Genomic DNA, 13,207 nt, shown 5'->3' on the forward strand with positions numbered 1-13,207 from the left:
TAAATAGGACTGTGTCTTTGTAAATTTATGTATACTTGAGAAATATTTTTCAAAATATTTCATTTAAAACCAAGAAAAGAAGCAGAAACTTGTAAAAATACATTTTTAATAAACATCAAGAAGTACAGTACACTTTATTGAGGTTTTACCTTGCAGTTTACAGCAAACATACTATCCATTACAGCATATATATACAAGTAAACTCAGGTTCTTGATTTGTTTTTCTTCCATGGCTGGATAAACCAAATCTGGTGCACCATACTAACATTTAAGGTTATTATCCAAGTTGGTTTCTGTAAAAGGCCTTTAACAACAAATTATTCCCCCTTTACAATGATAGCCTGATGAATGCTCAAGAGTGACTAAACGAACTATAAATACTTGCTTTCCTTTGATGGATTTAAAAAATAGCAAATCTGAAACACTAAAAAGACAATAAGGAAACAGCTGTTTCTTTTGCCAAGTGAATCCATAATTAAATACTTACTGTGACAACAGATTATGAAGCCAAAGGATTCTCAATGTTTATAGTTATAATTCCAGGAACTAAAAACTATCTAGCCTACTTTTCTTTAACATTGTTTACACAAAGACCAAGGGGTGGTGGAATTCTTGATTCTTCTGAACCAAAATTTAGTGAGATGAAGGACTGAAATTAATTAGCAAAGAGGGAAAATTAATATTAATCTCAAAATTCCACCTACCATTGTTCTTGGAATGATCAAGATCAGCTACAACTGAGAAGAATGAAAAGAATGAGAACTGAGATATATCAGAAGCCACAATTTAAAAACCAAAGCCTTGCATGCTTTCTACTGATGCCATTTAAAAATTACACAAATGGATTTATTTCTATGTACATAAAGTAGTATTTGAATTAGGAAAAAAATTCTCTCTCTCTCTATATATATATATCTAGAAATATCAGATCCATACTCTCAGATTTGTAAAAGAGGCATAATAATCTGTTTACCATATAACTAGCTGTTTGTAAAATCTTTAATAGTTAATAAAATCCTTGCAAACATAATGCTAATATGTAGCAAATCACACCAACTAAATAAGCAGCTCAAGTTCATAGGGCTAAAAACCCAATATCCCTGAATTTCTAAGTCTTATCTTAGTGTTAACCTGGTTTCATCTAATTGATACCACATAAGAGGAGATTTTTAAAACATGTCCCTCCTTAATACATCATCATACTTTCAGAGGTGGAAAGGTACAACTTAAAGTTCTCTACAACTTTTGCCCATTCTCAAGAATTTGATACAGTGTTATTACAGCATGTAGGCTAAGGTAGGTGCCCTAAGTATTCAATGAATTGAAATAAAGCAAATTTCCAGAGTTTGGGACTTGCTGGTAGTGTACAACTTGTCTGTCAGGAAGTCTCATCTCTGGGTGAAATTATATTCCTGGATCAATGACTGAGAAGTTAAGGCCACCTGCTAAAGAAGTCAGACTGTTCCCAAATTGTCAGGTAACAGTTTGATCTTTTCTATTAGATTAAAATTTCTTCATGGATGGGACCAGATCTCCTATTTTCATGTATCTTCTAAGGCACCTACTAAAGTGTTAGGCAGAGATATACGCTCAAGGAAATAATCATTGATGGGAGCAGGAAATGAATCAAGGGTGAATGTGGTCACAGAAAAGCCATCCCTTACTTCACCCCATTACTCAAACAGCAATCAGTGAGTGAATCTCTAATGTTGTGCTGAAGAACAGACTCATGCCCCCTACCATTTTTGTCTTCAAGAGAACAAATCACTGGGTTTGAAGAACCTTTTAATTTTTCTTTCCCTTTGGAGACTGATTATATGTGGTAATGAGTACTTCTTGATGGATGGTATGTGGAAAAAAGGATGTTTTTTTTTTTTTTTTTTTGCCTCAGAGAAAGCACCAACCTGTCACATGTCACATTTTAACTTCAGCAATTATTGAATCATTAACTTTAAAAATTGTTAAATGTTATCTGTAACTAATAGATATTTAAAATGTTAGTTTTACTATGAAATCACTTAAAATCCATTTTGCTTTCAAACATTGGTATGAGGTAGAAGATAAGGAATTCACAAAAGAAAATAATCTTTATCACAACAAGACTATTCAGTACAATTAGCCCCCAAAGAAAAGTTAAAGCCTTAAACTGGTAAATTATTGACTACTGTCAAAATATTACCCTATTTGAAGGAAATTTCTTATATTTGAAATTGCCTTTCTTTTTCCAGTTTAAGGTATTATAGAAAAAGGACACCATATAATCTGAAATACTCAGAAAGATTGTATAAAACAGCTTCTCTTAGTCATCATCTTTACCATGTTGTTCTAAATCACCTCAGCTGTGACACAAGTCCTTTCCACTTAAATTATTGGTCAGATATCAACAAGGAGGTTAAAAACCCTTCCAGTATAAGAAGCAAGATAAAAGGAATGTTTCTCACTTAAAATAACGTAATTTACTCCTCATAAAAACTAGCAGCACTTCATTCTAGCAGGACACACAAATTTGGCTTCATTGACTGGTTAGGAACACAGGAAAATGTATATATAGCTCTTTACATGGGGAGAATGTGAGGCTACAACAAGTTTATTTTTTTAAACAATTACCTATATCCCCATTAGGTAGTGTGTGAAACTACTGGAATGTCAATTTCAATGGCAGAGAGGCGGGATCGAGCTGAATAGGGCTGCGAGTAAGTGTGCATACTGGGAGGATGGGAGTACAGTGGCTGCCAGAAAGGAGAAGGCAAAGATTTGCATGCGCAATACCAAATGAACAGTAGAAGGGAAGTCATAAAAAGACCTCCAGCACTAGCAATGGTGACATATACCGCATAGTCAAATGTAAAGACTGGCTCAAACTTCTTGTTCAGATGGATGTTATAAAAGATGACCCAGATGGATGGAGAGAGGCTCACATTACCTGCCATAAAAAACAGCAGCCCAGCCACCAGGTGGCAGCCTGCACTATTGACCAGACACTTGGCCAGTTTGATGTTAGGCACAGAGGACCTAAAGGCTGTATTACACATTCCAATCAGGCAGAGCAGCAAGGCACCCATTGCGATCAGGATGCTGAGGGGCAGGGCAAACTGGAGGACACGTAAGTCCAACTGGTCAACTGATGAGTACCAAGTAGGGTCGTACATCAGGCAGTCACTGCTTCCGTCGTACCGGGCACATTTCACCCACAGGCCTGTGTAAACAGTCAGGTTCTTCTCATTTCTGTTGAATGTAATCAGTCGTAATTTTCTCCAGTTGGGAAGCAGAGTCCCTGCAAAGAGGCCCGCTACTGAGGCAATCCCACATAGAAAGGAGAGGACTGTGGCTGCGTGGACATCTCGACAGCCCATGGCAGGCAGGCTTGTGCAGTACTTTCAATCAGACTAAGGGGTGACACACAAGAAGACAAAGCATGAGGGGAGAAAAGCAGATTACAGCAGGAAAGGTGGTACCAATTAGCAACACATCTATTGAGGAAATGTTGATGCTAAAAGGGAAATTCCTTTGTTCTCTATACAATATAAATGTATAAATGCATATATGTAACATGTGTATGACCTCAGAGTTCAGGTGCAAACACATATGATTGGTTTCCATTGACTATATACTATAAAATATTTAGTCATCAATATTTTTCTTCACTGTTACTCAGAGGAAGAACAAAAATAATGTCAAATTATCTTAACATCACACCTAAAATTCTCCTGGTTGTCAATAATCATGCATTCAATACACAAATATCAACCATTTTTAGGTATCAGGCACTCAAACATATAATAAGGGTTAGAACACTCATTAGCTATCAATTAACTGCAAACACTACAAATTGAGCCTTAAATGCTCATGCTAGTATAAAAGGAGACCAGCATAAAGCAAAGATGAAAGCAGCTCATAAAAGGCAAAGGCATGAGGAAAAAAGCAATATAGGACAGCAAAGTGGGTGGGAGCTGCCTCTGAACCAGAATGCTTGGTTCTCATCCCCATCTCCTCACACTTACTAGCCAATTAACCTTGGGCCAGCTCCAGAACTCTCCTGTGCCTCATATCCATCTGTAAATTGACGAAGAAGATAATAGTGCCTACCTCACATGGTTGTTCAAAGAGATAATATAATGTCAAGTACTTAAAACATGTCTGGGGCAATGTGCTATGCAAATGTTTACTTCTTAACATCTGGAGATCAGCTCAGTGCTTGCAATCTGAAGAAGTTCAAAGAACATTTGTTGAATGAATGTTAAATAAGAAAAAGCAAGCTCATCTCATTTCTACATACTGAGTACACTGGGGAATTATTAAAAGTAAATGGACTCATCTTCAATGAGTTAGTCAAATGAAAAGCCAAGAACAAGGGTTTCTAAAATTATCCTGCTCAACTACTTCCAGAATGATTCAACAAGACCCAAGTGCTCTCAGAGAACTCTACAGCACTTGTTGGTCATTATACTATTACTGTTCATACGAAATGAATGCAAAGATCTTTGAAGTAATGACAACCTGTCTCTATTTCTGCTATTGTAAGAAAAACTGTACTTTGCCTTTTTCGACCCAAATTAAAAATCTGTTTTCTGTATATAATAAACTATAAGCTAGCATTTTATTCAAACTACTTTAATAAGGTAGCAAATTTACTTTTATAGATCAGAGCATAATGAAGGAATAAAGGTTGAGAATAATTTTTATTTCTGGTACAGTATGGGTGTTTACAAAATCCATTGTCTTTTGAAGGATCAAATATGATCTATTGAGATGGTGGAGTAGCATTCCCAGGAGATCAGGGTCGAAAAGACAACTATGACCAAACTGCTAACAAACTGGATTAGAATATGATTGTTATGTTCCAGTGGGAGGACACAATGTTCTTTAGAAAACGTTAGCTACCTATTTAATCCAACCTATGAATTAGTAGTAATTTTAATAAAACTTATATGCCTATATGTACATATGTATGTTTGAAGTATATGTATATATGTATATACAAGTATACAAATAAAAGCAGAGTTTAAGCAAATGATCTCAAATTAAAAATGGTTAGTTCTAAGTTCTTGTACGGATATTAGGTTGCTACTTATTTATTATGTTACCTGCCAGTATTATCAGAAGTTGCAACTGTTTAAGAAAGTTTTATGAATGAAAAGACAAAGGAATTACTTCTTCATGCAAACTGGAAGAAAACTGTCTTGTTTAATTTTAGCAAGCAAAACCTTTCTAGCCTTGAAAACACCAGTGCAGATTTGAGAATGTTTACATCAGGAAGATAATAATAATGTCACACTCCAGAATTCAGCCTCCTGTTGGTTTTTGTTCATTCATCTGTCTCCCCCATATATTGTGAACAGTTTGTACAATGCCTGGCATATAAGTATTTCTAGGAATATTTGAATAAATGAATACTGGGCCATGTACCAAACCATAATAACTCACAAAGGTGGGCCACAGGTAATGTACAACTAAACAAGAAAACAGCTATGAGTAAGCAATCATTCATTCAATGAGTATTTATGTTGTGCTGAGTATTTTGCATATACAAAACTCTTTTAGGTCCTGGAAGAACACTGAGATCACTCAGAGTGGACCTTCCATCTAATGTGTTAACAGTCAAAAAGATTATGTTGTTTAATGCTACGTTAAATGCTGATGTGAATCAATTTTAAGAATACTACACGTTAAGTGATTATTATAGGTACTAAGTGAAGTAATAAGATATATGTTCCTAAAAATTTACCATCCAGGGTTACAGAAAGATTGAGAATGAAGGAGAATAAAGATTTGATCAAAGTTGTGAACACATAAGAAAAAGGTTCCCTCTGTTTCTTTCAAAGCTTCAAAATAACCCACTTAAAGTTGTAACCTAGTCACAATTCCTTCTTCCTTCCAGAGGCAGGGAATGTAATTGAGATTTGTCTATAAACTACAATCCAAAGGCAATGAGAAACAAGATCAGGATAAATAACTATTATTATAAATTCATTCCTGTAATTCCCAGCCTACAGACTGTCAAACAACATTAAGGAACTGACGTAGGCCAATATTTATTTTAGTTTTAAAATGTGTTTAACTAGATCCTACAACAAATCAATAAAAGTATTACATTAGTCCTCGGAACCTGCTGTTGATGAAGCATTCTTAATTCAGGTTTTGGAACTAACCGAAAGTTTTATTTATAGAGAGTCAACAAAGACTAACTATGGTATTTTTTTCTAGAAGGAGAATACTATTAACATCAATTCGTAAGCTAAACCCTTGTGCTGAAATTAACGTCTAGCTCCTTATAACTTCCTTAGGTAACTTACTTTTTATACCCAATTATTAATTCCACATACATGTGATTTGATAAGTCCTATATCCCTCAAGAGGGATAACACCTAATAGCTGGGGAAGGAATATGCTTAGTGTTTTAAAACTGAAAGATAATACTGACTTCCAGATTAGAATATGTTCATACTTGAGAGAGTAAAAAGATCTCTACTTGTTTGTGTATTAAGAGAATTAATTATGTAATTGTTTTCAAAAATAAAACTGATCATGTTATTCCATTTCTTCACATTCAATAGCTTCCCATTTCCAGCAGAACAGTCTCCAAAGTTTTAAAACTTACCCACAATTTAAACCACCTAACTGCTGCCTGAATTTTCAAGCTTCTTTATGAACTGCTCTCCCACCTATACTCTAGTCTTTATAGCCACATTGCTTTTCTTTGTAACTTCCCAAATTTTCCACTTTCTAATTTGGTAACGGACTTTCCCACATGCTACTCTTCCTGGAACTTTCTTAATCCTATCTATCATATTCTTTGCTTAACTAACATTACCCTAAACGCTCCCATTCCTTCCCTTTATTTGGGTATTCTTCTTTCCCACCAGATTATGAATTTCAGGGCAGAGATACCTCTGTTTTATTAAGTTAAACATTAGCACATAGAAAGCATTCTCTTATTTATTGAATGAAAGAGCAAACAGAGGATCCATGGCCTGGATACTGAAAAAGTTACAAATTTACTTTACTGGCAGTTGCATTCACTTTATTGGGAACAATTCATTCCATCCTGTGCTCTGAAGCTTCCAAGCTGTTTGACTGTGTCTCTGCTTTAGCAAAACTGATGAACTCTCATGCCATGGGTGACAGTTTTGAATTGGGTCTTGTATACAGACGTGTGGGTTTATTGTTTCTATCTGGAAGGCAGGATGGTATTGTCATCTAGGAGACCAAAGACCCCAATACCAGTCCTAACCTGTCATTTACAAACAAGTTACTATGTCCTCTGAACTTGAAATTTCTAATCAGTAAAATGTCCCATAAGGTAGTTGTGAGTTGGTGAACAGTAAAACCCTTTGAAAACCAGAATAGTCATAAATTTAAGGCTGTAATAATTAGTAGTAGGTTATTTACTTTTTAAGGAAAGAATATGCTTTTAATCTGGATTCTCAGCAAACAACCACAGATGAGTACAGTGATCTAGCAATAATGATAACACATTCTCTTTGGAGTAGTTATTGACCAAATAAAATACACTGTTTCAAAACAACCACTTCACATTTTTCCACAGTGATTTTCAGAGAAGTGGATGGATAAAATCTGATACACAATTAAGTGCAATCAAAGGTATAATTTTGAATAAAAACATTTTCAAAGGTTATCTTTTCTGTGGTTTTGAACAGAGTTCAAAGAAGACTGGAGCAAAAATAGTGGCTAAGAGCTTTAGGAATTCACAAACCCATCATAATTTTTTCAAGGACAATTCGGAGGAACAGCTAGCTATAAAGGACACATGTCTCATGGCAGCTAAATCAATTCTTTATGGGAACACTGGCAGTCCTTTCTACCTGTAATTTGGGTTTTCTTAGAAACAATAAGTCATCAATCTTTGCACTCACAAGGCTGTCCTATGCCTTTATTTGGTTGAAGAAGAGGGAGAACAAAAACATTATTATTAACTGAGCAGGAGGAAGGGAAAAAAGATATAACCAAAGGATGTACTTACTCTTTGAGGTACCTGAAGTTCTAAAACAGCTTTAGTCAACTTAGAAGAAACCCATGTACATTTGAACACACAGTAGAGATGATTTGGGCCTAGGAAACAGGAAAAATGCCCCCCAAGTAAATATAAAACTTTTCTAAAAACTCAATTTGAATTCATATGAAATTAGAAAAAATAATTAGCAATCACCCAAAATGAATGAAATGTTAAACCAAAAAGGCAGTTTAGGATTGGGAATGTAGCTTAGTGGTAGAATGCCTATATAGTATATGCAATGTGCCCTGGGTTCAATCTTCAGCATTGGTTTAAAAGGACCAAAAAAAAAAAAAAAAAAAGAAAGGTCAGACTATTCTTAAATTCATAAATTGTTTGATAAAGAAATAACTCTCAAATAATTTGAGAAGGATACAAATCACTTTAGTGCCTTGGAAACATATGATCAATGTTTTAATACAATTTTACATCCTTCTCGTATGACTACAGTGAAAAGAGGATGAGGAAATACTCTGTAGTTGTATTAGAAGCAAAAGAAATACATTGTTTTAAAAGGATACCACAACAAAACTAGGTAAAGCTGATCTGCATTGTGCATCCTAAAATTTGCAATTTGCAACTAGAATGCATCTACCCCTTTTAGTTTATAGTTCCACTGGTGGTTCAATTTGCCATTTTAGGATATTTCCATATATCTATTTTAACTATCAGCAATGTCTTCTTCGAATACTATTTATCTCAAACAGGCAGGATAAGAATGAAAACTTAAGGATTGTTTCACGAGCCTTAAGGCATTGATTTCAATCAAGTGTCCCCTTCCCCCATCTGTAAGTCTTTGAGTTGTTAACAAGCATAACTGCTTACTCCAAAGTCAGAGGAAATCGTTTTATAACAACACACAACTGGATCACTGAACAATCACTTTAAGCGAGTACACCATATTTGGTCGTTCTCTAACGTGATGCCTGGTCCCTTCAATGACCAAACACAAAACCTGAGCTTTGGAGAAATGCAAATCATGCTCCCGGGGCAACCTGCCTCCCCCGTCCTTCCCCTGAGTTGTGTCATTAGGAAGCCTAGAGCTGGCAGAAAGGAAAAAGCGGGGTGGGGGTGAGTAATCCTCCTAGTTAGAGCCAATGGAAAGAGACCGCAACTGTGATGACTGTGGACGTTCTCAGAGCAAGCCCATCCCTGCAACACTGAGTGGGTTTGAACCGCGAGCAGGTCATGATTACACAACCAGCATCAGCTGGTTATTCAAAAATAGAAACTTGCAGCTTCGCACCGCACACCCCAGCCAGTCTAGCTCCAAGCCCTCAGCTTCTCCAGCAGCAGTATTTCCATACTCCTCCGTACAAAACAACATTTTAAAGCTGTATCAAATACCTCATTCGATTTTCACCTCCAAAAGTGTGGACAACGTTTTCCAATGTCCCTGATTTCCTTCGACTTAGTTGTTTTACATAAAACCCCCAACTACTTATGCAAAAGACTCTGAAATTGGAACATTCTTGACCACACCTACCTGTTCCTCACAGCCAGGGCATTTCACTCGCCCACACTGAGGAGCCTCTTGGAACGTCTCCCTCTCCGCGTCCCCGGAAGTGCGTTTCCAGGGAAGAAGCCGCCCCGGAGGCTTCTGGGAATGCAGGCAGGTTCTCCCGCAGCCCGGCGCAGGCTTGCCCTGGACACCTGGGACTACAACTCCCAGGATGCACTGGTCCGCCGGCCGTAGGCAACATACCCCGCCTCCCTTGAGTTCTCTGGTAGCTGGTTTCTCTCTGGATTTAGGTTATGAATTTAAAAACACAAGCGCGCCCAAGCGCGCTACACCAGACAAAATTGAGAATCGTTGTTAGTACCCAAGCCAGTATTTCCTATTAAATATGACTTGCACGTAGAAGGGTAGCAAAAATTCCTAAATCCGGAGACCCTCCCCACCCCCGCCACCAAGTATTTATCTAGGCACAAAGCTGAAAGAGTTAAAACTCTAGAACCACACAGCCTGGGTTTGTATGGGGCTCTGGTGTACGCGGGTTGAGTGATCCTGGGAAAGTTACCTCTTTAGTTATTTGAGTTAGCTGTGAAAATGATAATATTACCTACATCATACTGCTGTCTTGGAAATTAAAAGACTATTGTGTGCACGTACAAATATGTAACAAATTCCAACATTATGTACAACTATAATGCACCAATAAAAATTTGAGAAATAAAAGGGAGACTCAATATATTAAATATCATGTCTCTAGCTATTTCTTAGATATTTAAAATAAATGCACTGTCCTACAAAATTTCAACTGTTCCATTTGTTGTTGTTGTTGTTGGATTCTCTTTAAGTGTGAAGTCCTGTATTGGTAAGTATCTGAATTTAAACTAGATGATTCCTGTATGGCATTGATTTTATTATTTTTGAAGAAAAAGTTTGAAGTTTTAGATTCTACTACTTTCAAATGATCTCACCCTCCTTTCAAACACACACACACACACACACACACACACACACTCACACGAAGAAAATGTGGCAAATGTTGGCAGTTGAATCAAAGAAGGGTAAGCATACGGGTGTTCATTGCACTATTTTTTCAAGTTCTCTGCAGCTTTGAAATTTTTCAAAATATAAAGGAGGAAAAGAATCATGTTCTCTGTGTGTGTGCATGTGTGTGTTAAGAACAACTACTATGAGATCTACTCTCAACAAATATTAAATTACACAATATCATATAGTTGCTTTGTATGTTATAGACACACCTCTAGAACGTGTTCATCTAATATAACTAAAACTTTACACCCATTAAGCAGGAATTCTTCAGTTACTCTACTCCCCACTCCCTGGCAACAATCATTTTATTCCTTGTTTCTTTCTTTGACTACTCTAGATACTTTATGTAAGTGGAATCACACAGTATTTTTTTCTTTCTGTGACTGGCTTATTTCATTTAGAATAATATCCTTTCTTGTACCCCCCCCCAAAAAAAAAAATTATGTTCTATGCCAAAATAAAGAAATGCACCCATCCCTTTACCACTCTAATCCTTTATGACCTTGGGTAAATTAAGTAAACTCTTTGCACCTTGAGAGTCTCCTCTGTAGTAATAGTACAGCTACATAAGAAAATCAAGATAAGGACTAATATTCATAGAGAATATACAGAAGTTTACAACAGTCCAGCACATAATAAGGACTGATTCCCATTCCTACCTCCTTCTCATTTGCCATACTGTTTCACAGAATGAATAAAGTTATCTAAGTCCAGAAGCACTTCAATTCCGAAACCAGACTGAGAATTTTATCAGTGAGGAAGAAAGCATTGAGTAGTGTATGTAAAGATCTCTGGATGATGCTCTGAACTCCAGGCCAGCTCTGGCAATAGCAGATGGATGAATGACTCCTTATACCTCAGAATGCAATCTGATTTGGACATAGGGTCTTGAGGTAATCACATTAAAGTGAGGTTCTTAGGTTATACCCTAATCCAGTGACTAATATTCTTTTAAAAAGGAAATTTGTAGGAGCTAGGCCTGTAGCTCCGTGGTAGAGCGCTTGCCTTGCAAGTGTGAGACACTGGGTTTGACCCTCAGCACCACATAAAAATAATGTGCCCATCTACAACTGAAAAAAAAAAAAAGAGTCACGCATATCATAGGCATATACATTAAAAAAAAAAAAAGAAATTTGGAGACAACCAACAAAGGGAGACTATACTGTAGAGGTGAGGCAGAGATTGGGGTGATATGTCAGCCCACCATCAGTCACTAGGCTCAAGGTATTCAACAGCTTCTATCACAGCCCTTAGAAGCACCCAGCCTTGCAAGCACCTTCATCTCAGACTCCTAGCCTCCTGAGCTGAGACAATAAATTTTTGTGGTGTCTGAGTCCTCAGTTTGTGGTATTTTATTATGGTAGCCCCAGGAATAAAGAAAGATAAAAAAGTTCTGAATAATTTTAACAGTGAGCTATCACTTAAAAACTGTTTGGTGGGGCTGGGGATATAACTCATCAGCAGAGCACTTGCCTAACATGTGCCAGGCACTGGGCTTGATCTCCAGTACACAAATACAAAGAACATCATTGAAAACTGTTAGGTAATTGAGCTAAAGTCTCAAGCTACTCAGGAGGCTGAGCAAGAGGATTACTTGAGTCCAGGAGTTTTAAGCCAGCCTGGGCAACATAGTGAAACCCTGTCTCAATTAAAAAAAAAAAAAATGCTGTTCTTGATGCTTGCTTATAAGATAAATCAATGCACCTATATATTTTTTTAAAAACTGCTAGAATTATTGGTATACTACTGATTGGGTAAGATCATGGCACATTTGTTTCTGTCTTCTTTAATAAAATTACTAGTGAGGAGAGGAGAGAAGAAAGAAAGGAGACTGTACAACAAGATTTTCCTATATTTAGGATAATTGAAGGCATTTGCCTGTAATTGTTCTCAAGCATTTAAAAACTTTAGTTTTTACTACACCTACCATTACTGTTTTTTCCGAGTTTTAAAAGCGAAACCTCTGTTAAACTTTTGAAGAAATGTGTTATAAATTTGGCATTAAAATATTAATGGTTCTTTGAGGCAGATCAGCTTTTCTGGTTCATACTTTAGTAAAGACCATGTGTGCTCATTATTTTGTTCTTACCGTTTCTCTTGACCTGAAATGGTACCACTTCCAGGAAAAATTTGTTTTTGAAACTGAGGATCCATCATTATATAGTATTGTTATTTCCCCATTAGGATTCAGTTGACCAGGGACTTTTATTTACTCTGCTCATTTAATCTTGTTTCCAATCTACCCAAAATCATAAGCTTTTACTTAACATCTGTCCTTGATCTAAAATATTCTTCATCTCTCTCAATTTGCAGCAAGCCATATACAAATAAAAATGAAGGTATATTTTAGCTTTATTAACTGTCCTTTTTCTTAATATAAAATTAAAAGAAAGTTATGACGCTCTTCTTTATATAGTCTTTTATATAGAAATAATACTAGTAATAAATATTTGATAGCCAATAAAAAATGAAGACATTGGTCAGACAATATTGGCAATTTCAGAAAAACATATTGGGATATGGGCCATGAACAAAGGAAGCTTTTGTCCTTTGCTTTCAACTTCAAATGCACTCAGAGTTTACAAAGTAAACAGGAAAAAACTACTTTGTCATATGTTGTCTAAAAATTAGTTATAATATAAACTACATATCCTGTTCTTCAAATTCCAAGTATTTCAAAGGACATGATTCAC

General features: G+C 36.2%; 1 protein-coding gene across 3 annotated transcripts; it reads right to left on the reverse strand.

The window, feature by feature from the left end:
• Positions 1 to 2,191: 2,191 nt before the first annotated feature.
• Positions 2,192 to 9,631, reverse strand: CLDN12 (claudin 12). Of its 3 annotated transcripts, XM_081285927.1 has the most exons (4): positions 9,498 to 9,631; positions 7,982 to 8,070; positions 4,002 to 4,053; positions 2,192 to 3,386 (listed from the first exon to the last, which is right to left on the reverse strand). In XM_081285927.1, exon 4 carries the CDS (start codon positions 3,351 to 3,353, stop codon positions 2,619 to 2,621), a length of 735 nt encoding a protein of 244 aa, XP_081142053.1. In that variant the 5' UTR covers positions 3,354 to 3,386; positions 4,002 to 4,053; positions 7,982 to 8,070; positions 9,498 to 9,631; the 3' UTR covers positions 2,192 to 2,618. The 3 variants fall into 3 exon arrangements, with proteins under 3 accessions (XP_081142053.1, XP_081142052.1, XP_081142054.1); XM_081285926.1 differs by lacking the exon at positions 4,002 to 4,053; XM_081285928.1 differs by lacking the exons at positions 4,002 to 4,053; positions 7,982 to 8,070 and having other exon boundaries at positions 9,498 to 9,558.
• Positions 9,632 to 13,207: the final 3,576 nt, after the last annotated feature.

The sequence above is a fragment of the Spermophilus citellus genome (genome assembly GCF_964194105.1).
Source record: "Spermophilus citellus genome assembly, chromosome: 3".
NCBI lineage: Eukaryota > Metazoa > Chordata > Mammalia > Rodentia > Sciuridae > Spermophilus > Spermophilus citellus.

Coding starts and splice junctions, on each gene's coding strand:
- CLDN12 (XM_081285926.1), bottom strand. CDS start 3,353: ATGGGCTGTCGAGATGTCCACGCAGCCACAGTCCTCTCCTTTCTATGT.